The sequence below is a fragment of the Eublepharis macularius genome, chromosome 5 (assembly GCF_028583425.1).
Source record: "Eublepharis macularius isolate TG4126 chromosome 5, MPM_Emac_v1.0, whole genome shotgun sequence".
Taxonomy (NCBI): Eukaryota; Metazoa; Chordata; class Lepidosauria; order Squamata; family Eublepharidae; genus Eublepharis; species Eublepharis macularius.
In genome coordinates, this window is record NC_072794.1 from 1,538,857 (window position 1) to 1,565,064 (window position 26,208).

General features: G+C 51.7%; 1 protein-coding gene across 1 annotated transcript in view; it reads left to right on the plus strand.

Moving 5' to 3' along the window:
* PTPRS (protein tyrosine phosphatase receptor type S) overlaps positions 1–26,208 on the plus strand; it is a 251,796-nt gene that overhangs the window by 87,679 nt on the left and 137,909 nt on the right. Inside the window, exons 3-5 of the mRNA XM_054979906.1 lie at positions 11,473–11,618; positions 12,993–13,134; positions 24,012–24,200. Of these exons, the coding sequence (XP_054835881.1) occupies positions 11,473–11,618; positions 12,993–13,134; positions 24,012–24,200 (477 nt within the window). The remainder of the gene's footprint in view (positions 1–11,472; positions 11,619–12,992; positions 13,135–24,011; positions 24,201–26,208) is intronic.

A 26,208-nucleotide genomic window follows, 5' to 3' on the forward strand; every position in this document is an offset into this window, starting at 1 on the left:
AGTACCTCTGGGGAAGATTTCCTACTAGACATGGGCATGTATCCAAATATGAAACAAATATCATGATGAAACTGACCCTCTCGCGCTTTGAGAAACGTGTTTCACACGGGGCCGAGGTTTCACGAAATCCACGATCTTTTGGGCCATTTTGTATGTTTCGTGATCGATTCGTAACGCCAGACAGCCTGGCGCCAATCTATTGATTCCCTAGGCAACGGAGGGCAGGAAAGTCTGCAGATTGTTCATAGCCCATTCTTAGCCCTCAAAACCCTGATAGGCAGCTCTCTGTGCCAACTGGAGAGAGCTCCCATTTTGCCCTATACAGCAAGGGGCAGAGGATGGCTATTAAGGAGATGGGCCTTCTGTAGCCATGGGAACACCAATCTCTTCCCTCCAAACCCTGATGGGCTGGTCTGTCTGCCAACAAGAGAGCTCCTGTTCTGCTCTGTGAGCATTTCTTATTTAAGGCACAGCTCTGCCTCGTGCTTTCAGTTTCAGCACATACAGAGGAGAGGGAGGATCTGTTGTTGCTGGAATTTGGGAGTGGGAGGAATTGGGAGGAATTTTGGAAGGAGAGAGTAGAGATCTTTTGGGAAGCATTTGGGAGCTTTTTGGGAAGAGAGAGAGAGTGGATTTGCTGGGAACATCTTTTGGGTGAGGGTGCCTTTTTTCCTCCACCCCCCCCCCCCTTTTCAGGCCTTTGCCTGGCTCTGGGGCCTAATTTGACTTTGAAGCCTCTGGCAGCACTTCCCTTCCCACCCTTCCCATTGAACTTCCCGATCAACACATTGCAAACCGGGAGGGTGGGTGGAGGAGAGCCTGCTGAAGTCTCCCTGCGAGTTTGGCATCTCCAGGTATGAAGGGGGCTATTGAAATGCCCCAGGTTCTGACGAATCACGAAACTAATGAATCATTTCGGCAAACGTGTCAATTTTGTGAAATTTCGTAATTCGCAATTCGTGGATCACGATGAAATACGAAACTCTCATTTCGGGTTTTTTCCATTTCATGCCCATGTCTATTCCCTATGTCTGTAGTTTCCAGCACATGTGTTGCAAATCACGAGTAGTAGAAAGTACTGGATGTTACCCGTGTGGCTCCACCATTAATCTGTTACTGGAATGGATCTCCTTGCAAGTATGAGGGAATTAGTGCACAAGGAGATAGCTGCAAGAGGCGGTAACTAGTGAGATCCTTCACCAATTTTTACCAGGTCCCCTCCTCGAGGAAACTAACAAGAGATGAGCATTTCCCAAAACAATACTTTTATTTAAAAGGGGAACTCACACACACACAAACACACAACAACAACAACAACAACAACAACAACAACAACAACTGGTAAGGCAACTCACAGACAAGATTCCTTGGAAAGCAGTAGGGAAAATGGGAATAGATTGCAGGATTTTCGGGTGATAATTACCTATCAGAGGAGTAGAAAGGTCTGCAGAGGAAGAAGGCTTAAAACGGCCAGTGTTCTTAACCAGGAGGCTCAGAGGGATTCTGAGGGCACAGCTCTTGGATCCAGGTGAGTGCACACACTTTGGCTAGGGCAAAGCCAGAGTAATTAAAGAGTAAAATGGGCCCTGAGGCTGGAGAGTGACTTCAGCCTGTGAAACAAAGACCTAAGTAGTTGTCTCCTGGGATGGACAAAAGACTTGAGTAACTTTGATTGGCTTGCCAGGGCGGGACACAGAAGTTAGCTTGCCTGTTTCCGGTGCCTGACAAAGAAACTATAAATTTAATTAAGTGTCTCTGTAGCTGACAGATGAATTCAGAGTTTTGATTAAATGTTCCCAGGAAGAACTTAAACTTATCAGAGCTGATTGATAGCCCTAGATTGAGGGATAGGGTTTTAGCTGGGGTTGTAATCAATGGGGAGAAAGGAGATTAGAATGTCCAAGGGGAGTTTTCTCAAGCTCCTTCCTTGTCAAAGAGCAGCGCATTCTGAGGCTTGGACGGGTCAGAGTCAGTGGCACCTAATTACTCAGCATTTCATTTACATGGCATGACCATTCTAGTCTCCCGACCGGGAGCCAGCAACATTTTGCCCTGCTGGGCACCTTGCTTACTGCAGCATAAAGCACATTCACAGAATCACAGTGTTGGAAAGGGGCCATACAAACCTTCTAGTCCAACCCCCTGCCCGATGCAGGATGAGCCTAAAGCATCTCTGACAAATATTCATCCAGCCTCTTCTTGAAAACTGCCAGTGAAGGGGAGCTCACCACCTCCCTAAGCAGCTGATTCCACCTTTGAACTACTCTGACCATGAAAAAGTTTTTCCTAATATCCAGCCGGTACCTTTCTGCATGTAATTTAAGCCTGTTGCTTTGAGTTCTATCCTCTGCTGCCACCTGGAACAGCTCCTTGCCCTCCTCCAAATGACAGTATTTCAAATATTTAAAGAGAGCAATCATGTCCCCCCTCAATCTCCTCCAAACAAAACATTCCCAAGGCCCTCAGCCTTTCCTTGTAGGGCTCAGTCTCCAGACCCCTGATCATTCTCGTCGCTCTCCTCTGCACCCTCTCGATTTTGTCCACATCCTTTTTGAAGTGAGGCCTCCAGAACTGCACACAGTACTCCAAGTGCGGCCTGACCAAGGCAGTATAGAGAGGGACTATGACCTCCTGCGATTTTGACGCTATGGCCCCTTTGATACAATCCAAGACTGAGATTGCCTTTTTTGCCACCGCATCACACTGACTGCTCATATTTAGTTTACAGTCCACTCTTACTCCAAGATCTCTTTCACATACACTACTACCCAGCAGTGTATCCCCCACCCAGTATTTGTGCTTCACATTTTTGTGGCCCAGATGTAATACTGTGCACTTATCTATGTTGAATTGCATCCTGTTCACAACCGCCCACTTCTCTAGAGTATTCAGGTCTTGTTGAATTTTAATTCTATCTTCTTGGGTGTTTGCCACTCCTCCTAATTTGGTGTCATCAGCAAATTTAATGAGTAGCCCATTTACCCCTTCATCCAGATCATTGATAAAAATATTGAAAAGTGCCAGGCCCCAAACGGAGCCCTGTGGCACCCCAGTGGACACCTCCCTCCAATCTGATAAAACGCCGTTGACCACCACTCTTTGAGTGCGGTCCTCCAACCAGTTCCCTATCCACCGAACTGTCCTATAGTCTACTCCACAGTCTTCCAGTTTGCCCATCAGAATGTCATGGGGGACCTTATCAAAAGCTTTACTGAAATCCAGATAAATCACGTCAACAGAGTTCCCCCGATCCAGTAAGCTGGTCACTCGATCAAAGAAGGAAACCAGGTTGGTCTGGCAAGATCTGTTAGGAACAAAACCATGCTGACTTCCCCAGATCACGGAGCGGTCCTTCAGATGCTTACAGATTGATCCCTTTAAAATCTGTGCTAATATCTTCCCAGCAACAGAAGTCAGACTGACCGGCCTGTAGTTTCCCGGGTCATCCTTCTTCCCTTTCTCAAAGATTGGGATAACATTCACTCTTCTCCAATCTTGTGGCACATCCCCAGTCCTCCAGGAGGCCTTGAAGATGATGGACAGGGGCTCTGCAAGTTCTCTAGAAAGTTCTTTCAGCACTCTTTGGTGTACACCCTCCGGCCTAGGGGATTTGTATTCATCCAGTGCAGCCAGGTGCCTCTCCATAACCTCTCTGTCAGTGTCAAGTAGCCACCCAGGTGTCCTGTCATGTCTTCTACCATCTCTAGATGTGTCCGAGTTCTTCAGGGAGAAAACAGAGGCAAAAAAGTCATTAAGCCTGTCTGCTTTTTCTCTGTCCTGCATCAGAGTTTCTCCTTCTACTCCCAACAGCTGTCCAATTGCCTTTTACCTTGCGTTTGCTTCTCACATATCTGTAGAAGATTTTCTTATTGTAGCGAGCCCTCCTGGCCAGACCCAGCTCGTACTGAGCTTTGGCCTCTCTGGTGGCTGATCTGCAGTGCCTAGTAACCCTCATATACGCCTCTTTAGAGGTCTGTCCTTCTCTCCATTTCCTGAACATTTCCTTTTTCTCCCTTAGCTTATTCTGGAGCTCATAAGGCAGAAGGCCTTACGATTTCTTTCAGTCATAAGCAGATATTAAGATGTCAGAGAGCTAGGCAGACTGCTCACAATCTTGAGTTGGAAGAAGGCCTTTTTGTAGCTGTATTAACTTGCTTTTCTAGCAATACTGCTGAATCTAATATCTGACAAAGGGAACTTTCACTAGAAAGCTCATACCTTGGAAATCTAGTTGGTACGTAAGTTACTGCTTGACCTAGATCTTGCTGGCTCTTAACTGAGGCAGCCAAGGTCAACTGTTGCCCGTCAAAGGTTGCAAGTACAATGTTCTTCCAGATCTCTTCCTTCCCAGCCAGCTTGACTTCTGTCTTGTCAGGGTCCAGCTTCAATTTGTTCGTTTTCAGCCAACTGACCACAGCTGTCAGGCAGCAACTTAAAACCTCTGCCAGATAGAGAGATGTAGAAACTGGGTGTCCCCCACATATTGATGACATCCAATTCCATAGCCATGTATAATTTCTCCTAAAGGTTTTCACATAGAGGTGAAACTACATGGGGAATGAGACTGGGGCCAGTGGAACCTGATAAGATGATTCCCACTCTGAGGATAGCTGGTCTCCAATAGCAACTCTGAGTCTGTTCCTTGAGGAATGATTTAAACCTGGTAGCAAGTCCCCATGGTGAACTCCTACAGTTTGTAATGTCTGGTTAGGCTCTTGGAAAGTTGTTAACTCTTCTTAAGGTGGCAGTGACAGTAAAGCTCCCCTGCAGAATTGGCTCTTTTGCTGGCAGCACCACTTGGAGACGGTGGGTGCAGAACTGAAGTCTTTTTAGAGCACTTTGATCCAGCAACACTTTCAGCTCTACCCAGAACAGCGGTCACCTCTCTGTGGCTCCTTGTGGTGAGCCGCATTCTCAGCTGCCACCAGTCAAAAGAGCCACATTTCCATGCCTGACCTGAGGCCTGCATCTCAAGGAGGCTCGTGGCTTACCTGTTCCTGCGGCGGTAGCTGTTCCAAGGTGGGAGCCACCTGCCAACCACGACCCCCTCTGGGCAAGGGCCTTGCCCACTTCCCTGAAACATGGGGCAGGAGCCGCAATCAGCACAGTGCTCAGAGGAGGCATCCATGGCTCCTGAGCCACTGAGTGAGTATCACTGATCTCAGAATATTTGGAGCTTCCCCTTCCTGCGAGGTGCTCAGAGGAACATACGTGGTTCTCCCTTCCCACCGTTTACCCTCACAACAGCTTTGTGAGGTAGGTGAGGCTGAAAGACTGCGACCGGCCTGAGGTCACCCAGTGAGCTTCCGTGACAGGGTGGGGCTCTGAATTTGGGTTTCCCAGATGCTAGTCCAGCACTTGAGCTTCTACAGCTATGCTGGCTATAGAATCTTGACAAACATCTAGAAATGTAAGGGGCGCTGAGCAGTGTTCCAGTTCCAGATTGGTGCTCAGGACCAGATGTGTGGCTGCCTGGCAATCACATTGTGTGTGAATGGGCAGTATTGATAAACTGAGAGCACAGTCCAGTTTCGCTGCTGGGATGGGAATCTGGTTTTGCAAGCTGTGGTTGGGCTAACACAGTTGTGTGCATGTGCCAGCAACATAGAGTTGGTGTTTTGTAGTGTTTTGAGCATCAGGTGAGGGCCCAGGATCAAATCTCCATTCAGCCTCGAAGCTCGTTGGTGACTCTCTCATCCTAAGCTACCTCATAGGGCTGCTGTGAGGAGAAGGGGGGGAGGCTTCTCTGTACTCCTTGGGGACAGAAACAGAAGGGTGCCTGCGGACAGGGGCAAACGATCGAGCCCACGGGCTGCTCCCAGTCTCCCAGGCATGATTAGGCTTCGTAGTATTTTCATTATTTTCTTTTATTGCATGTTTATCCCGCATGGAGGAGTCTCCCTCTCCTCGGATTTATCCTCACAGCAACTTTGTAAGGTGGGTTCCACCAGCATGAGAGACAGGCAAGTTTCTTAGCCAAGTGGGGAAGGCAACGCAGGTCTCTGTGCTCCTAGCGCAGTGTTCTAATTACGCCCAGCAGCTCCGTGCCGCTTGGCTCCACCCAGCAGGGCAGTGGCGGCTGGAGAACTGCCCTTGGTTCAGGCTGGCGTTTGGAACCGTGCTTCGCCTCCTAACTTCCCATCACTCCCTGAATTCCTCCTTCTCGCTGTCTCCTCCAGTCTTGTTAGTTTAAAATTTACTGAAATATTTAAATTGCAAAGCCACAGCTGTGCCGTCTTTCTTTCGGGTCGTAAAGCCGCCTTCTGTTGTTCTGGAGGAAAGAGTGGATCTGGTGCAGCTGTGGACGACGTGCTTTCTGTGTACAGATCACTCGTTTTTGGAGTGTTGTTGTGCTGGCGGGCCTTGGCAGAGCAGATTTTGAGCAGAGGAATGCCCACCTGCGGGGAAGAAGCCACTCCCCCCTCCCCCCCCCCGCGTGGGCATGCATAGCCCGATGGGATCTGCAGACACCCCAAAATATGCGCCACATGGCAGTCTCCAGTTGTTTTGTGAGACTCTACTATCTTTCCTGTCACACGCTAGTGTGACCAACAGAGAAAGCCCAGGTGGCCCTATGCAGGTGAGGAGGAAAGGCTATGCAAATAAGTGGAGATTTGATTTCTCAGTGGCTAGGATCACCAGAAGCAAGGTCTCCCGCCACCCCCTCCCCCCCAGTAATCACCAAGCCCCCCCTTTCCCCCTTCCTGTTCCCATTCACTCCAGAGGGCAAAAGCAAGTACTCTCCCTTGGCGTGGGGTTCTGTGTGTTCCATCCTTGATGTGGGGTGGCCTTTCCCATGAAGGGCTGCAATGTGCCTGTGGTACAGTGATCAGAGATGCATTGCACATAGGTACACACATGCACACATTCATCCCCAGCGTTCTTGACAAAATATCAGGCACCTCCCCCTTCGCACACACATGCACACAAGCTGCTGTGAAGGCAGGCTAATCAGCTGGAGCAATGCACAGTCTCTGTGTGTAGACACACACCGGATTTCAATAAAATCTCTTATGTTCCATCCCCAAATGCTCCAAATCTCACCTCGACTGGCAGCTCTTTTGCTTCCAAGCTAGGGCTTGGTTTGGCCTGCTGAAGCTATGAAATGCAGCACTGCATTGGGAGGGGAGTATTAAATTTTTAAAATATTCAAACCCTCTTTGGCCACACACCCAGGATTTGAACCAGGGCAGTTTGGGGGGTGTTTGTAGAGTAATGAGGCCAGGCCCTGGGAAGCCCAGCCTCCGATCTGTTCTCTGCCACGGAGCTTGCTTAGTAATCTGGGGCCAGCCAACCTCCCCAGCCTAGAGGGAGTGGGTGGGAGTGAGGATAAAATGCAGGAAGGGCGAAAAATGTCCTCTATCCGTGGTACAGAGTGGTAAGCTGCAGTACTGCAGCCCAAGCTCTGCTCATGACCTGAGTTCGATCCTGGCGGAAGCCGGGTTCAGATAGCCGGCTCAAGGTTGACTCAGCCTTCCATCCTTCCGAGGTCGGTAAAATGAGTACCCAGTTTCCTGGGGGTAAAGTGTAGATGACTGGGGAAAACAAATGACTGGGCAAACTACCCCATAACAAAAGTCTGCCAAGAAAACGTCCGTCGTGATGCGACGTCCCCCCATGAGTCAGTAATGACTCGGTGCTTGCACAGGGGACTACCTTTACCTGCCTATCCAGAGCTCATTGCAGGAAGGGGGGCTAAAAATGTGCTGAGCCGCCCTAACCAGGGCCACTTGTGTGCTCTGACTGCACGAAGCAAAAGATTCCAGAGACCCTCCGCTTCCAAACGACAACAAATCAAGCCTCCAGATGTCATGCCTGTGCTGGCTTAAGCCTCAGAATCCAGGGGAGCGAGTGGCTGAGTGGGCCTTTCTGTGGCTGGGTTTCAGTGCAAATAAATAACGCAAAACACCCAAGGGGCCAGGTCATGCAAATGTTTAAGGAGTTCCTGAGGAAACCGGACGTGATTGGACGTTTTCTTAAGACTATATGCCTCCTCCATCTTAGGGTTGCCAGCCCCCCTTACTTGAAAATAATAACAACAACATTCGATTTATATACCGCCCTTCAGAACAACTTAATGCCCACTCAGAGCGGCTTACAAAGTATGTTGTTATTATCCCCACAAGAATCACCCTGTGAGGTGGGTGGGGCTGAGAGAGCCCTGAGAGAGCTGTGACTGACCCAGGGTCACCCAGCTGGCTTCAAGTGGAGGAGGGGGGATCAGGGGGGGGGTCAGCAAGGCCCTGATCCTTGCACATGCGTTTGATATCACTTCCAGTTGAAAATGAAGGTACAGGGTCTCAGCGGAGCCCAATCAGCACCCAGCGCCCACTGAGACTTGCAGCTTCTGGTCTTTAACCAGAAGTCCCTCGTTTTGTGGCCCAGGGCCCAGGCAGGCGCACCCTTTCGCTCGTGTTCTGGTGGCTCCCAGCCTCCTTTCCCCCCTTCTGGCCAGGTGAGCAGGGCCAGGGGCAAAGGGTGGGGGCAGGGGACCCCCCATTCCCACCAGGGAGGGGCAGGGCTGGCATCCTTACTCGGTCTTAGAGACGGTCCCCCTCCATCTCCCCCCCCACACACATCTAGTAGATTAGGGTCCGGAGAAATCTCTGTACTTTCTACTGATACTGATTAGAATTGCCTTGCAAAACCAGTCAAGGTCCCCGGCCGTGACGTCTTCCGCGCAGGTTATCTGCTGTGAGTTCAGTGCTTTTAAGAAGTGTATTTTTTCCCTGCTTCCATGCAGCATCGTGGTGCCTTTGCACACCTCCCCGGATTTTCTCTCATCCTTCTCAAACCGGCTTTGTTCCAATGCTTGGGGAAAGATCACAGTAAAGGCTGGGTGGCTGCTTTGTAGGAGGGAAAATTTGGGTTTTTCCAGCTAGGCTTGCCAGCTCCCTAGTGGGGACAGGTGATTTCCCACCCCCAGCTTCCACCCCCCCCCCCACACACGCACCTCTCACCTTGTTGGTGGTGGGGGGGAAGGTGGACGAACACAGCAGTGGGGTTGAAGCGCACTCCAGAGCGCCCCATGTTGTGCTGGGTCATGCTGGGGGGCTGGTTGGATAAAAATCGGCCCCCAATTTAGTCCTTTGGGTTGATCTTTACTCAATCACCCCCACCCCCAGCATGACCCATTCCCTGGTGTTAGGTGGGGATGCACTGGAGGTTAGTCCCCTCCCACATCCCCTGCTTTCACTCCTAGGGGTAATAGGGTTCCCAGGTGCCCACCAATGGCAGGCAAACTCCCAGGGATTTGGCCTCTCTCCTGCCAATCGCCCAGCAATTGGCAGGAGGTCGCAACTCGCAAGCCCCCCAGAGGTTGCCCACTACCAACAGGCACCCAGGGAACACACGCCATGCGCACACTCTCTGGGGGTGTGGCGATGTCATTTCCGGAAGTGATGTCGCACTGGTTTGGGAGCATTCCTGTGCTTTATTCCAATGTTCTGAATCAGCCCCGTGCGGAGCGCGAGAGTGCTCACATGGCCAGCGCAGGGATGTCGCCGCGATCACCACATCAGCCCCGGGGCGCACACACTCATGCGAAGGACACCTCATAGGATACCTCATGCCTGACATGACGTGAGGTCCAGGGACCCTTCCCTCCTAGCGGGAAGGAAGAGGGGCCCAGCAACCCTGAGGGGCAACCTTACACGGCAGCCGTGTTACCTGTCTCTCTGGCCTCAAGGCAGCCACACACACACACACACAGCGCAGAGAGTGTTTTTAATTTTTTAATTGGCACTAGAACATAATTATATCATATATATGTACTGATAAGTGTAGCAGGTTATCTGAATTCTCAGCTTTCATTTTTTAAAAGAAAAGTACGTTTTTAGCACTTTATCTGCAGCTGCCCCAGCAACAGGGAAGCCACAAAATCCCGTCCCTGGGTGAAAGACACCTCTGGGCTACGCTCCGGATGTGAGCAATGGCCCTTTGCAGGCCTGATTCTCTGGCTACTGAGAACCCTGCGGACTCTCTTGGAGGCCAGGCCAGAAAGCAGGAGGGGTTCGTAGAGCCCTCAGTCACATTTCCCCATTGGTTTAACAACTCTATGTTCTTCCTCTCCATCTCTAGCAAGAATTAGCTGATAAGGAGAGAGATAAACGTTCTAAAAAACCAGTTGGCCAAAAAATGTAGCAGCCGGGTTTCTGCAGTCTCTTCCATCTTTCTCTTCCTTTCTGAAAGGGACTTTCAGGGCTCTCAAGCCCCTTCTGCACCAGGCCCACAACTCCTTGCTTTCCCTGAAGTCAAGCCGAAAGGCATATGGGTCGGCTTTTACGTGGCCATTCACACCCCTCTGAAATGTGATGTTAAAATCTTTATTTTTGATACCCTGATATTTAGCCCCCTAGACAATATTCCCAATTGTGCCAAAGTGAAAAGAATAAGAAGGGAACTCCTCTCTGCATGCTTTCAAACCAGCAATTCATCAATCCTGCCCTGGACTTAAAAAAAAAAATTAAGAAGGAAGTGGGGAAGAACAGAAAGGAGGGGAGCAGGAAGTGGGTGGCTGGCCAGTCACAGTGCAGTGGGCTAGCAGGGGACGGGAGAAAGGGGAAGGGGGTGGAACACCAGAAACGAAATAAAGAGTGTGCTCGGGGAAACGGCCTACAGCAAAGTGGATTTTAAAAAAAAAAGTCAGATCCCAGAAAGTCCAGGGAAAAGCTACACAGTGGCTGGAGTGACTACTTCATGGTGGCAAATTTGGTGCAGACACTCATGGGGAAAACGCTGCAGTATGGGAACTGAACTGGCGAAACCGACCCATGCAGACTCAGAGCTGTTGGTACCGCTAATCAGGAATATGATCCTCCCCCCACCCCCCCCCCGGCACGCGTTAGAGCAGCTCCTGGGAGGGAGAAGGCAGACGTCACTCTTCAGGGCAAGAAGGCTGATTTAAAAGCAGTCTCGACATGCACGGTCTGAACACGCTGTTCTGCTTCAGGATCAAGCCGGGGCAGTGGAAAGAGCCAAGGGACACTGGCAGTACAGCGCTTGCTGTAGAAGCCTGGCGTCTGCAGCACTGATTGGCCACTGCCTGCGTCCTCCCCACCTCCCCCACCCAGTCCCTTTAGCAGTTTTACTCTTTAAACCATTAATTTAAATCGTTAAATTAATTAATCATTAATTTTAATTAATAAGGTAACACATGAATATACGTGGAGTGATTTTCAGAGATAAAGGAAGCAAGAGGGCAGTGCTCATTTAGACGTACGGAACGTAGATGTGGGCCCCTTCCAGAAAACTTGTAACGTGAAGGCTTTTCAATTGGGTTGGCTTTCCTGGCTCCATGAATCCATCCCCCTAGCAGTCGTGTTTTCTTCTGGCTCTCTGGGCCTCTTGTAACAAGGAAGGCTCCTTGGAGCAGAGGAGAGCACCAATGCAAGTGATCCAACCCATTTGTTGTTATTAATTTCCTTTCCATCTTAATAAAATGTGTCTCCTTTATCCCTCTTGCTGGTACAGGTCCCCCAGAGTTCATCAAGAGCCCTGTGGATCAGATCGGGGTCTCAGGCGGGGTGGCTTCCTTCGTGTGCCAAGCAACTGGAGATCCAAAGCCCCGTGTGACCTGGAACAAGAAAGGGAAGAAAGTGAACTCGCAGCGGTTCGAGGTGAGCATTTCTGCAGATGTTCAGTTTTAAACAGCTAGATAAGAAGCCTTCTGTCTGTGTGCAGGAAAGAGAGAGGGAAAGATGCCAAGGGTAATCTGTGGGGTTATTATACATCTAATCAGGGCTTTCTTTCAGGGGGAACGGAGTTCCGGAACCACTTGAAAACGGTCACATGGCCGGTGGCCCCGCCCCCTGATCTCCAGACCGAGGGGAGTTGAGATTGCCCTCCGCACTGCATCTAATCTTTCAACAGCTTTAACGACAGGCACAGGCACATTGCAATTGATAAGGTGTCAGAGTTGGTGGAGAAAGACCCAGATTCAAATCCCTGTTGTCCATGAATCTCATTTTAACCTGCCTCACCGTGCTGTTAGGGGAGGGTTGGCTTCTCCAAGATCGGTAGGAGAACACATGCAGTCACATTTTCCTAAAACCACTCATTTATTATGTTATCTCTCCAAGGAGCTCAGGCTGCCGTGTACGGCTGTCCCCTCCCTACTTTCTCCTCACAGTGCCACAGGGTCATCTTGGTGGTAAAATGGGGGGCTCCCAGATGCTAGTCTGAAACTCCAAGCATTGTGGCTGATCTGTTGGTCAGGAAAGGGAAGGGTTAGTTGTTGCTTGGGGGACGAAGCTTAATTGTTTGTTTTAACAGCTTCAGTGTCTCTTTTGGAGTGGCACCTGGGCTTTGCCGTGTTACTGGAAATGCGGGTGGGGGGGAGAGTTTGCAAACCAGTGTTCAGCTTGGAATCTTAAATCTGGGGCTGGATTTGCCTGCCTTTCAAAGGAATGGCAATTTAGCATGCCCCCCCCCCTCCAGCTTCTCTTTCTCAACTGTTGTCCTTTTTATTATATGGTATCTCTTTGGTGCTGTGTCTTGTTTATATCATGGCCAAGTTTTCCAAAATGAAGCCTTGCCAGAGCACAGCGGCGATGTCCAAGTAGGCCTTCCTGTGCTGCTGTGTCAGTGAATGTCAGCCCTGCCTCCTACGCAGGTGGGGGCAGAGTGAGTGTCTCCATATTGTCCCATGCAGGGGATTGGCCACGCTGAAGCTTTTTGCACGTTCAGAGAGTATCGGGTGATCTTTCATCGCCTCTTGGCACAAGGAGGCGACTTTGGCTGGACTCCCTGCAGTCCCCTCCTTTTGACCAGAACTTGGTCGTGAGATGGAAGCTGAATCCCAACGGGGTGTCCTTCTGTTCAGCACTTTGATGTCTGCTGGGATCCTGGCCATGAATAAGGCTGAGCAACACGCCCTTTGCAGGAGCTCACGTGCGATTTGATAAAGACTAAAAGTCACAGAAACAGCCAGTAACCTTACGTGTGAGGTTGTTCTCAGTTTAATTTCTCTTTTCTGCCTTTCTCCTCCCCAGACAATTGAATTTGATGAAGGTGCTGGTGCCGTCCTGAGGATCCAGCCCCTCCGCACCCCCAGGGACGAGAACATTTATGAATGCATCGCCCAGAATTCCGTTGCTGAGATCACAGTCACCGCCAAACTCACCGTCCTGAGAGGTAAGCCCTGCGCGGGAGCAGCTCTGTGTCTGCAGCTCAAGGCTGCCGTCCTGCATGCGCCTGCTTAGAGGAGTAAGAGAACTCAGCGGGGCTGGCTTCAGGCCACATATTTCTATGCTGAAAAGGCAGCATAGAAATATCCTAAATTTTAAAAAGTGTAGGATTAAGCTCTAGCAGACCGAGGTTGCACTATGGAATCTTGGTGGGGGACTGTGGGCCAGTCCCATGCTCTCAGCCTAACCCACCTCACAGGGTTGTTGTAAGAGTAAAAGGAGGAAAGGAGCACCGTCTGCACCCCCTCAGTTCTGTGGAGGAGGAATAGGATAAAAATGGAGTGGGCAGCACAGAGAGCCAGTGCCAGTGTCAGGCTAGGACCTGGGAGACCCAGGTTCAAATCCCTGCTCAGCCGTAGAAGCATACTGGGTGACTTTGGGCCAGTCACACCCTCTCAGTCTAACCTACCTCACAGGGTTGTTGTGGAGATAAAATGGAGGAGAGGAGAAGGATGTCAGCCACTTTGGGTCCCCACTGGGAATAAAGGTGGGGTATAAATGAAGTAAATAATTAAATAAAATAGCGCAAGGGGTGCTGTGGGCGAGCTCACCTGTGAGCGGGAGCTCTAGATTCTCAGGTGTCTATTCATTAAACTCTGCAGGAATGGGCTTTGAGAATTGCTGGTCTATACCTGGCCAGTCTTTGATGAGAACAGTATTCTGAACCTCTGCAGAACGTGTCCAGCCAACTGTGCACAAAATTGTCCTTGGAGGGCACCTGCAGAGACTCCCCGTGTCCTGACCTGCAAGGAAGACCGCGAGCCGCTCTTGCCGTTCCTCACTTGTGCGTGATGTAACCAGGCGTGATTTGGCCTTTGGAGCCGACCTGGAGTGGCCCGCCCTGATCCTGGTTGCTCAGTGCCACCCAGTTTGTGCCATCTAGCCTTTTGTTGCCCTGAGCGGAAGGGTGCGTCTTCCTCTTGGATTGCCGCCCTTGGGAGTTCAGGAGGCTGGCCTCTCAGAGGAGGCATGGCTTTCCTTGAGGCACCTCCAGCAGCGGGGGGCCGGGGGGCGGGAATGCATGTTTGCAAAGCTCAGTACATTTCCTATTGCTTATTTATGACTGTTCCTGGAAAAAACAGCACTTTTGTTTATGTAGTATGTTATTCCCACAGCTGCTTGCCCGAGGGCAACAGGCATGCAAGGAGAAGAATATCTAGACGGAGGCTTTCATATTATTTCCATATAATTTTTGGGTTGTGTCTGAGGGCAAAGTACCACCAGGGGAAGTGGTTGCACAAGTTTCATCTGATTGCATCCCCTTTCTCGCCAAGGAGCTCAGGGCAGGGTGCGAGCCCCCCCCCCCCCCGGTTGGGTGCCACAGTGTGTCGCCCTGGCACTCGAAGTGGCTTAGGCCTTGAGCTTCAGAGAGCCTCGTTGCTGGCATGGGGGTTGCTATTGCTTGCGTGGGACATTGCCCCCTCTTTGCCTCCCTCCCCCCCCGCACTTAGCTGTGGGGTGGAGCCAGAGGTGCCCCAGGAACCCCACCCTTGCTTTCCACGTGAGCCAAAGACCAAGATGCTGCCGCCTGGACAGGCATGTTAGAGGTTGCAGGACATGACCGAGGAAGCCCCGTTGGCAAGCAGCCCGACTCCTCTGGATTGCTGACCCCTCCTCCTGCATGACATCCTGGGGTGGGGGCGGGGGGCGGTGAGATGGGCTGGGCAAGGCTGTGGAGGCTGCGGCTGAGCCGGAGTGGCAGGGCCTGAACGAGGGCTGGGGGGGGGGCAGGGGAGAGGTTGCACCGGCATTATGCAAACAGGTGCCGAAAAGCCTGAAAGCTGGGGCTGCTGCTCCACCTGGGGGGTATGGATCCAGGTGTTTCTTCCCTTGGGTCAGCGAGTGCTCCGCCTTCTTCTTCAGGCTTCGGCTTGGAGCCTGCCGCTTCCCCTTCCTCTCGGGCTGTCGAGGGGGGATTGCAGGAGGTCACAAAGGGGGCGGTGAGCCCCAACAAGTGCTGGCTGAAGGGGACGGGCCTGTGGAGAGCACCACGAAGCGTTCCGTATCCTGCTCTTGATCCCAGCTGTTTCTGGGGCCTGCGGGGTGGGGGGTGGGGGGTCCTTGGTCAGGAGCATCCAAGCACTCTGCCTCCGATTCTTCCACTCCAGACTTCGGCTGTGGGGCCTGACAACTGGCTAGGCCTGGTATGAACGTGAGGAGCGCCCCATCCCTGCATATGGTGCTGGGCTGCCGGAGGGCAGGAGGCACGGCTTGCAAGCCTCCAGTGGCTCTTGGCTAATGGGCAGGAGTGGGGGGCGGGTTTTTGTCAAGGATTGTTCTTCGACCACCTGCCACAATTATTGTTGGTCACAGCCGGCTTCTCGCTGGAAGCTCTCAAGGCCTCATTAGGCTGTGTATTAATCGCCGTGGCTCTCTAATTAACACACAGGGTTTCCAGAGTTCGATCCTCTTGGCCAGTGGCTGGAACTGGAGAATGTGAAGCTGGGAGGAGGCGGGAATCCCGGCAAGTCCATATTCACTGCAAACGGGCCTTCAAGCACCAGGGGGAACGGCTGAGGGTTGGCCGTAGCGTAGAGTTCAGAGGGAAGAAAAGCTGCATTGCCACCAAGTGGATCCCACCCCCCTTAATGACCGGGCCAAGGAGGTGGCTGGCTCCGCTTTGCAGGATGTGTTGGATGAGAGCCTGCGAGGAGGTGGGGGGCGACCCGGTTGCCGTGTGGGAGTGGCTCCCAGCCACCTCTGAGCCTGTTCTTCTCGGTGGGCATGCAAAACTGTGGATCCTGCAGGACTTCCCAATTCAAGAGCACGCCCAGGCAAGACAAGCAGTGCTCTTGTTGGCAAGGAAAGGCACTCTGCACAGGCTCAGGGACACATTGCCCTTGTTTCCTTTTGTTTTTTTTAAGGCTGCTTTCTCTCTGAGGGGGGGAAATGGAATTCTGCACGTGCCTCTTGATGGCAGAATTCTTGTCATCCCAAATGGAAACCCTAACAGAACCCGAGGGGGAGATGGACTCTGGCAGAGTTGAGCCAGTGCTTAGATCCTAGTGGGGCAAGCGGCACGTGGGGCAGAGTGCTGCAGGCGAGGGAGCCCCCACAGCTGTCGAGTGGATGTGTTACTCTGCTGCCACTCACTCACCTGCCTGTTCAGACACCATCAGTTACACCTGTGCAACCAGCCACAGCAAAAGCACACCATGTGCCCCACTCTCAACCAGCATGAGAAATTTCAGCCAGTCTCCGTATTGTGTTTGGGTGGCTTATGTTGCTCAAGCATCCCTGTAGAAAGGACAGGACTGACGGAGTATTCAAATGCGCAAATAACAAAATTGGGCTGGCTACTTACGTGCCAGTCTCCAGGTGGGATCTGGAGATCTCCCAGAGATCGATCTCCAAGAGATCTACAAGAGATCGATCTCCAGGCCACAGAGATCCGTTCCTGGAGAAGGAGGCTGCTTCAGCGAGTGGCCTCGATGACATTATACCCCACTGAGGTCCCTCCCCTCCCCACACTCTGCCCTTCACAGACTCCACCGCCCCAGATCTCCAGGAATTTCCCAACCCAGAGTTGGCAATCATACCAGATAGGCAAAATTCTGAGTTTTGCACACCAGTGCTGGTAAGTGGCTCTCAGGTTAGAAAAAGATAATCCCCCCCCCCGCCGCATTGTTTTGGCAATCCTAAATAGTGTGAAAGCTGATGAAAATGTAGGTAATTTGACGGAGGTTCTTCAGTCTTAATTTCTCTATCTCCTTTTTCCTTCTTTAGCCCATTTTCTTAACACGCATGTGACCGCTCCTGCGAGCACAAAATCTCTCTCTCCTTTCTCAGAGAAAGTTATCCTTTTGACCTTTCTTTGGCTTTCGGGCAGTAAATATCTGACTTTGCTTTCCCGGTGCTGGACTCATTTGTAACTGCTGGGGAGAGTTAAAAGCACAGAGAAGGAATCTATTAACCTCTCTGCTTTCCACAAAGGGAGCAGAGCCCTGCCTTTCTGCTCCTTGGTTCTGGCGCTCCTTTTCTCGGCCGTCCTTCGGCTTCAAACCTCCCTTTTCCTTCTCCTTTCTTTTTGTCCTTCCTTCCCTCTTCCGTCCCTCTCCCTTGACTCCGTCCTCAGTTGCTTGCCTTGTTCGTCGAGGGGGCCCCAAAGAAGAGAAGATCTGCAGGGGGCGGGAGAGAAGTTTTTAGATTAAATGCACCAAAAGATGTTTCAGACTCAAAAAGGCGTGGCATCAGCTGTGGGGCTCAGTTTCCTTTTTTTAAAAAAGTTCCTGGTCATGCTGATTGCAAAAATATGCTAGAAATTGTGTGGACGGCGCCAGGTGAAATTTCAGACGGCAGAGGACTTGGCTGAATCAGATTTCCTGTGGTCAGGTGCGATGAGGATTCAGTGCCCTAAACAGCGCGCAAAATAAGAGAATTTATGTCAATTAATCTGCCCAATTTAAACCAAATTTGTAGGGGCAAATGGAGTCTGAGAGACGGGCATAACGTGACTTATTTCCGATTGGGTTCCCAACCCTGCGCAGTCAGTGGTGTGGGGGTTCGAAGTTCTGGGAGTCTAGGTTCTGGGAGACCCAGTTTCAAATCTCCGTTCCACCATGGAAGCTTGCTGGGTGACCTTGGGCCAGTCACACACTTTCCGCCTAACCTACCTCACAGGGTTGTTGTAAGGATAAAATGAGGAAGAAGAGAATGATGGAAGCCTCTTTGTTTCCCCATTGGGGAGAAAGGCGGGGTATAAATGAAGTAAATAAACTGGTCCAGGCCATGGGAAGGCCTCTTCAGGAGTTTGCGTTCCTGGCTCCTGGCAGTGTCTGGCTCCTTCAGTGCCCCTAACAGGATGGTGGCGTTTTCATTTCCTAAGCGGTGGCAACAATGACTGACAGGGCCGCAGGTGGCAGGAGCTCTGGGTGGCAGCCGTTTCCTCCTTGCTCATTGTTCCAAATCTTGGGTTGTGGTTGGTTGTGGGCATTTTTGCAAAGCTACCAGAGGCTTCTAGCATAACCCGGTGCAGTAGTCAGAGCATCAGGTGTGAGGCTCTGGGAGACCCAGGCTCCAGTCCCCCATGCGGCCAAGGAAGTTTGCAGGGAGACCCGCGGCTCATCGCTCTTTCCTGAAGCCAAACTTCCGAAACCAGAGTTGTTGCGAGGGTGAGATAAGGAAAAGAAGACTTCGGAAAGATCAAAAGTGATCAGGGCTGCCACTGGCATTGCCTCCCTGTGCACCGGCACACATTCAGTTTCCTCACTCAGGGAGGACCAACTCACTGCTCAGCCCACATTGCAGACAGTGAGTGAGAGAGAGGCACAGTTTTTTCTTTATAAATACAATCTGGAGGGGGGGGGGGTTTCTTGCTTCTAGTTAGGGCTCACCAGGGCTTACCTGACACAGTCAGCCCAGTAAACTAGCATAAATGTCAGATTCCAGAGGGGGGAAACCATAGTCTTGATACCCAGTTGCAAGCCCTGAAAGTTTGCAACTGAGCATCCCACCGACCTGCCCAGTCTCGAACCTCCTGTTTCTGGGTAAGGTGATTGAACGGCGGTGGTGGAGCAGCTGCAGGCTTCCTTGGAAGACGCATCGGTCCTGGACCCATTCCAGTCTGGCTTCCACCCGGGCCATGGGGCTGAGACAGTGTTGGTCGCCCTCACAGACGATCTCTGTAGACATCTGGATCGAGGCGGGTCGGCGCTGCTGGTGTTATTGGATCTTTAGGCAGCGTTCGACATGGTCGACTGTGAATTGTTGACCCACCGCCTTGCTGATGTGGGGATACGAGGGACTGCCTTAAAGTGGCTTGTCTCTTTTCTCCAAGGTCAAAGACAGAGGGTGGCGCTAGGGGAAAGGGTGGCTGCACGCCAACCATTGGTATGCGGCATCCCCCAGGAGACAATTATCTTCCCATCGTTGTTCAATCTGTATATGCGCCCCCTCGCCCAGCTGGCACGGAGTTTCAGACTGGGTTGCCACCAATACGCTGATGACACCCCATTGTATCTGTTGTTGGACGGCTGGCCTGGCTCGGCTCCAGAAGCCCTGATTAGAGCTTTGGATGCCGTGTCTGGTTGGGTGAAGCAGAGCAGACTGAAGTTAAATCCCACGAAGACGGAGATCCTGTACTTAGGTCATGGGACATTCGGGGGGGGGGGGGTCCAGCTTCCGGCCTTCGATGGTGCACCTCTTGTGTCCGTTTTGTCGGTCAGAAGTCTTGGCGTGATGCTGGACTCCTCTTTATCAATGGAGGACCAGGTCGCGGCAGTTGCCCGGTCTGCTTTTTTCCATCTTCGGCAGGCCAGGCAGCTTGCTCCCTGTCTCTCGACGGTGACCTGGAAACAGTGATCCATGCAACGGTCATCTCCAGATTGGATTACTGTAACTCGCTCTATGCAGGGCTTCCCTTGGGTCTGACCCGGAAGTTGCAGCAGGTCCAGAACGCTACTGCCCGTGTCTTGATGGGTGTGCCTTTCAGGACACATGTAACTCCAGTTCTGCAGCAGCTACACTGGCTTCCCATGGAGTTCCGGATCAGGTTCAAGGTTTTGGTATTAACCTATAAAGCCCTAAACGGACTGAGGGACTGTCTCTTCCCATATACTCCCCGGAGGGTGCTGAGATCAGCTGGTAAGCACCTACTGGTGGTCCCTGGCCCCAGGGAGGCTCGATTGACCTCAACCAGGGCCAAGGCCTTTTCAGTCCTGGCCCCGACCTGGTGGAAATCTCTGTCTGAGGACACCCAGGCCCGCCAAGATCTTGTCTCTTTCAGGCAGGCCTGTAAGATGGAGATGTTCCACCAGGCGTATGGTTGGGGCCATCAGGGTTTCCACCAAATGAGCCTCTCTCCCAGTCTCCTCTATTTCTGTAGGGGGTATTGACCATCTACCCCCTATATATGAACGACCACGCATAGTTAAGCCACACCTCCACCTTCGTCAGATGTTATATGGTTTTTATACGGTGAGCAGATGTTTTATTAGAAAGCTGTGTTAATTTATTGTGATTTTCTCTTGTATATTTTATCTTCTGTTGTAACCCACCCTGAGTCCGCTTGCAGGGAGGGCAGAATATAAATGTTGTTGTTGTTGTTGTTGTTGTTGTTGTTGTTGTTGTTGTTGTTGTTGATCATCATCATCATCATCATCATCATCATCATCATGATGGAAGCTCCATATTAAGACGCAGTGTACCTCTCTGACTGTCTGATCCTGGGGCCAAGCTCCAGTGAAGGCTGTCATCTCTGGGCCGAGGGGTGGCTGGGTGTGTCCAGGAGGCATTTTCTGTGTGCATGCCTGTGACTAGATGGTTTCTTGAATGCGATCCTTGATCTGAGTCAGCCGGACATTGCCAGATACTCTCAATAAATGACGGTTAGATAAATTTGTGGAAGTGAGATTTATTAGCTGTGACAGAGCCTCTGTTTTTAGAAGCAGCCGTGCCTGAATGCCTGCTTCTGGGAATAAACCGCAGGAGAAAACTTGCTTTCATGCCCGTCTTGTGGGTTTTGTGGAAGCGTCTTGTTGGTCACTAATAGACGGTGAGAGGCAGCCACACTCTTCTGCCTGCTCTTATTGAAAGGGGGGTTAGAGCAAGTCCAGGAGTTGAGGGGTTGATTACCAGCGGGCAGCCAGGTCAGATAGCTGGATCCTCTGTAGAAGCACAAAAGCGAGAGGGTCTTGGTGGTCCTCTAGTCCACCACCTGTTCACTGCAGAAGATGCTGCACTTGAGCCTCCGTATCTCTGGTGTCCGGTGGCTCTGTTGCCTTTGCTTGAACACCTCCAGTGAGGACTCGAGTCTGGATGAGGTCTGTTAACGCAGAACAGAGCGGAGTTATTGTTTATCATGACGAAACCTCTGCTAATGCAACCTAAAATCCCATTGGCCTTTGTTACAGCTGCCTCATCTTCAGATGTCTCTCTCGCTATCTTGAGATCCCTTTCAGATGCGCTGCTGCCAAGCCAAGTTCTCCCCCAGCCTGTACCTGTGCTTTGAATTATTTTTGCCTAAGTGCAGAGCAGCGCCGTGCTTCCCGGGCGCTACTTTGTGCCCCGTTTGTGGTTAGCCCCATCAGACAGATGACGCTCGACCTGTGGTGTGATCCGGCAGGGGCTGCTCTTACATGAGCCGGGGAAACTGGAGCATTCGAGCGCTGAAATCCCCACGTATCTGACCGGATCCACCCACTGGAAAACCCAGGCAGTAAATTATTACAGCTGGACCCTTTCTCTGTGGCAGAACTGGGTGCAGGGTTGCAAGGATGCCAGATACTCTCCGTGTTTGTATCAGCGGGACCTCTGGGACTGGCGTCCTCCGCCGATCTCATCTCAAATCTGATCACGCCTCCAGCCGTGGTTGTTTTAATTAAACTCCGAGGAATTCTGCACAATGTGGCACAAGATTAACATTTTTGTTTAATTAGAAACACTCGGTAATAATAGTTGTTGCAGGCCTTCCTCCCCTCCCCTCCTCCCGCGCTCTCCCGCACATATAATATACACCCCGCCTGTCAAGAGGGGCTGTTCTATCTCTTGGCAGATTAATTAGTTCATGGAATTAACGAGTGCTGGTTTGGGGGCCAGGGAGGGGCAGCCTCAGCCCAGAATAGGCAACGCTGCAGCTCCAACCAATGATGTCACCTCCAGCCAATCGGGCGCAAGCCTTCGTCTCCTCGGAGGGAGATGCAACAGCCAGCCGCTGGATGTGAGTTCAGAGTAAATGCATAGACAATGGTACTCGGTGTGGAGGCTGTAGCTCAGTAGGGGAGGGTCTGCTTTCCATGCAGAAGGTCCCTGGTTCAATCCTGCTGTGGTTCACAGGGGCAGGTGTCTGCTTGAGAACCACTGCGGATCAGAGTAAATTTGGAGCTTCGATGATCTGAGCTGGTATTCAGCCACTTCCTCGTTGCTCATATCTCCCTAATGCTCATGTTCACACTGTGAAGGTTTTCATCCCACGTTGCCTCCAGGGAGCGCAGGGCATCATGTGTGGTTCTCCCTTCCTCCCTTTAGTCTCACAACAGCTCTGCGAGGTTGGTAGAGGTGAGACGGTGTGGCTGGCCTGAAGTCACACAAACAAGCTGCCTTCTGAGGAGTCAGACCCCTGCCCCTGGCTCAGGATTTGTTTCTTCCTGGTTGGCATCCCCCCTCCAGGGCTTTGGGCAGGGCTCTTTCATATCCCTCCTGCTTCCCTGGGCTTGCTTCAAAGGAGACAGAGAAAGTCCTTTCTTCATCACACCCTGCAAAATTAACTTCTGGAACTCACTGGTGCAGGGTACAGTGAGAGCTGCTAGTTTCAAAAAGAATGTAAACAAATTCATGATTAGTAGGCTAGATGGAGCCTCCACATTCAGAGACTGTAAACTTCTGAATATCCGTTAATGGCATGAGGAATAGGGGCGAAGCTTCGACTGTCCCTGTAATCCTTCTCCCCTACTACGAGTTGTGGACACTAACTTAGCCTTTCATAGATCTTTCCTTACATAAATACTTTTTTTTAATGCCACCAGCCATGACGTAGCTGGAACCTCCGTGTTCAGAGGCAGTCTACCCTGAATGCCAGGTGATTAGCTGCAGGGAAGGCCATCACTGTTTCTGCTCTTGCGCTTCCCGGAAACATTTAACGGATCTCTGCAGGAGGCATTCTGAACCAGATGAGTCTTTGGTAGGATCCAGCAAGGCTCTTCTGGTGTTCCTAGGACCTGGTAAACATCGCCTATTTAGTAAAAGAAGCAGCTTTGAACGGAATTCCAGCTTGGTGCACCCACTGAAGTTCCGCCACAGCAAGCTGCATGCATCGAGGGGTGGGGCAAAAAAGATGCCACTAATTGGCAACCCACCACCCGAGTTGCTGCCTCTGGGCAAAGGGCCGCTGGGGCTAGCAGCTTGTTCCCTTTATCTGCCACTCAAACGTCTCTGGCAAGCCCACAGGCAGGGCCTGAATGCAAGAGCCTTGACCTGTTGCTTGTTCCCAGCAGGTAGTCTTCCAAGTTATACTGCATCTGAACAGGGAGGCTCAATTGAAACTTGCCTTCTATAGCCTGATCCTTGTATAACCATTGCTAATCTTCACCCGCCTTTAATATTACCAGCTGCTTTTGGCTACTTCTCATGTGTGTTAAGCGGCTTGAGTCCCCCTCCCTTGCTACTTAAAGAGGGTGTCAGAAGTGTCAAAGTGATTCCATAGCAGCTGCAGTGTGAAGGGCATCGGTGGGGGGGGGGTGGAGGGGAAGTGCAATGATGATTTCAAGCACCAGCCCCCCCCCCCAACCGATGCTTCAGCCCTGAACCTGGTCTGCCTCTCTGGCTGCTGCTTTGGCCTGCCTGCCTGCCCAGCCCCGGAGTGAAACTGGATGCTGGAGTAGGTGGACGACTGGCCCAATTCAGCAGGGCTGCTCTTGATGTTTTTATGTTCACACCTGAATCACCCTCAGGGCACGAGGCCCTTTTGAAACAGGGTGGTGGTGCTGGAGAGCTGTTCCAGGCAGAATGAGAGACGATGGTTTCCAACCCTGGAGAACTTTGGGCAGTGAGGGGTGGAGGAGTGGAAGGCGTGCAGCTCGCGCAGGCAGGAATACATGGGGCAGGGAGGTAAGGCGGGGGGAGAGGCTGTGGAGAGACGGTGAAAGGTAAGAACAGGTTGCTGGATCTGGGAGTGGATGAAAGCAAGTGAGCAGAATTGCAGGTGGGGGGGGGAGGGCCTAGGCTGAACAAGGAGGTTGATTTGGGGTGGGAGAACAGCAGGGCGTTAGGCAGAGGCAATGGCACAGAGCTGGGACTTAACCAGATGCCCTCTCCAGAGTAGAGACACAGTAACCATGACACGGGAAAGTTCCGCTCCTAACCCCCTTTCCCTGGTTGTGTGGTCAACAGAGGACCAGCTGCCCCCCGGTTTTCCGAACATCGACATGGGCCCCCAGCTGAAGGTGGTGGAACGGACAAGAACGGCGACCATGCTGTGCGCGGCTAGCGGGAACCCGGACCCTGAGATCACGTGGTTTAAGGATTTCTTGCCCGTCCACCCCAGCGCTAGCAATGGAAGGATAAAGCAACTGAGATCAGGTAAGGCGGCCCCCCCTCATTGGGTCAGTGGCAAAGCTTCAGTGTAAAGTGAGAGTCCGGTTGAACGTTTGCAGCCCGCGGGAAGATTTGCATGTGTAGCTAATGAAGCGCACCTGTCTTGAGTGCCTGACGAAAGCCACCTTGGGCACTCCCCAGGTCCCTCTTTGGAGGCAGTTCCTGCAAGCGTCCGGGGATGGGAGTGTTACTTTCGCCGTTGACCGTCCGTGTCTCTTAGGCAAAACCAGCCACATCCCGCCTCTGCCTCGATTCCCGTTGCCAGCATCAGGCCTCTTTTGTGTGGCTTTTTAGCTATTTTGGACACGAGGGTTAAGGCTGATGTGACGTGGCAGATGTTTCACCCACCAGGTGAGCCCTGCCTCCACCCCCTTTTGCTTTTAGCATGGCAGGTGTACATTCTGTAATGTGCCACTCATCTTCGCCCAGCAGTGTGTCACCTGCCGTTTTAAAAAAATGTGAAGGTTCTTTCTTTCCCGGTATTGTTTTGAAAAATGAAAAAAAAGAAGAAGTTATAAAGCAATTCCAGGGATTGGGGACTGTAGCTGTTTTGGTTGAAAGTACAGACACTAGCCCGTCAGTGCTGTGCATGGCCGAGACAGCATGGCAGTGCGCTGTTTCAGAGCCTGGCCCTGGAAAAGGAAAGAGGCGCTTATATCGAGCCAGGCACTTGCTGCTCAGGTTCCTTCCTGCTCTTTTCTTCCTTCCTCTGCCATCCTTATAGCTGACCCTACAGAACTAGATTCCGTGGCCGTGGCTTGCCCCTAGAAAATGCTGGGAATTGCAGTTTTGCAAGGCTGCTGGTGATTCTTCTTCAGCCTAGCCCCAGCTGGTCAGCAACTAATTGTACTGGAATGGATGGTAAGGGGGCAGGATCCCACCCCATGCACACTCGCTCTTGGGGCTGTTGCCATGGTCTCAGCTTCTGCTCCCATGTTGGCAGTTTGGCGAAAGCGGCAGTCTGTTTACTGGATCTCCCGGGTTGCACGGATTACTAGCTGAGATGCTACTAACTCTCCTGTGTGTACAGGGCCCAAAGTAGAACCAGAAGTGGGCCTGTCCTTCAAAAGCTGCCGCCGTAGGATGCGCTCCTCTGCTGGAATGGAGTGGCAGAGGCAGAGGTCGCCTCCTCTCCTTAGCTGTTCTCAGACATTACATTCACGCTTCGCAGGAGCCCGGCAGTTGCACGTACATTTTCCTGAGCCACGTGGCCACAGTGTTGTCTGTACAAGGGCAGTGTTCATATTTTGCAGCTTTGGTACGTGCAAACCAAGCATTTGATTTTCCAGGGCTCTAGTTTGCCTGAACTGAAGCTGTGTGTGCACACATGCAAAATGCACAACTTGCCTCTTTTCAGGGGATGTGGCAACTGGAAGGATCTGTGCGTAGTTGTTGGGCTCTGGGAACACGTAACACCTGAAAAGAGCTCCTCCTGAGACTCTGTGATCCGCCCAGTCCAGTTGGACCTGTGAGAGAAGCATGCTTTTCAAAGATTCTGGTTCTGCAACATAAGTTCTGTGCAGCGGGTGGTGCTTTGGTCTGTATATCAGTAAGCGAGGAGCAAATCAACGCCTGAGCAGGGTATACAGGGAGTATATCTCTCCTACAGATGCAAACTGGGGGAACAGTCATTCCTTTGTACCCTCCTCTCCCAGGGATTTCGTGGAACTGGTTTGGGACGAGGAGTGTTCTCTAAGAGAATTCTCAGCACTTCCCCCCTCAAGCCTGGTCATTTCTTGAGAGAGTCCCGTGTGCCCTCCATAGCCGGTAGAATTTCTTGTGCCAGGGGGCACAACCCGCTCCAAAGGCCATTGATTGTGCTGGAGACAGATTTGGACAGCCGCAGTCCACCAGGCGTGGTCCTCAGAGCAGATGTTCTTCTGCTCCACGTGGGTGGAAACTCTCCACTGTTGCATCCGTCTGTCTGCTCATCTTCTTTTTAGTTGATGAGTGATTCCACACACGTTGGATAATGCACTTCCAATCCTCTTTA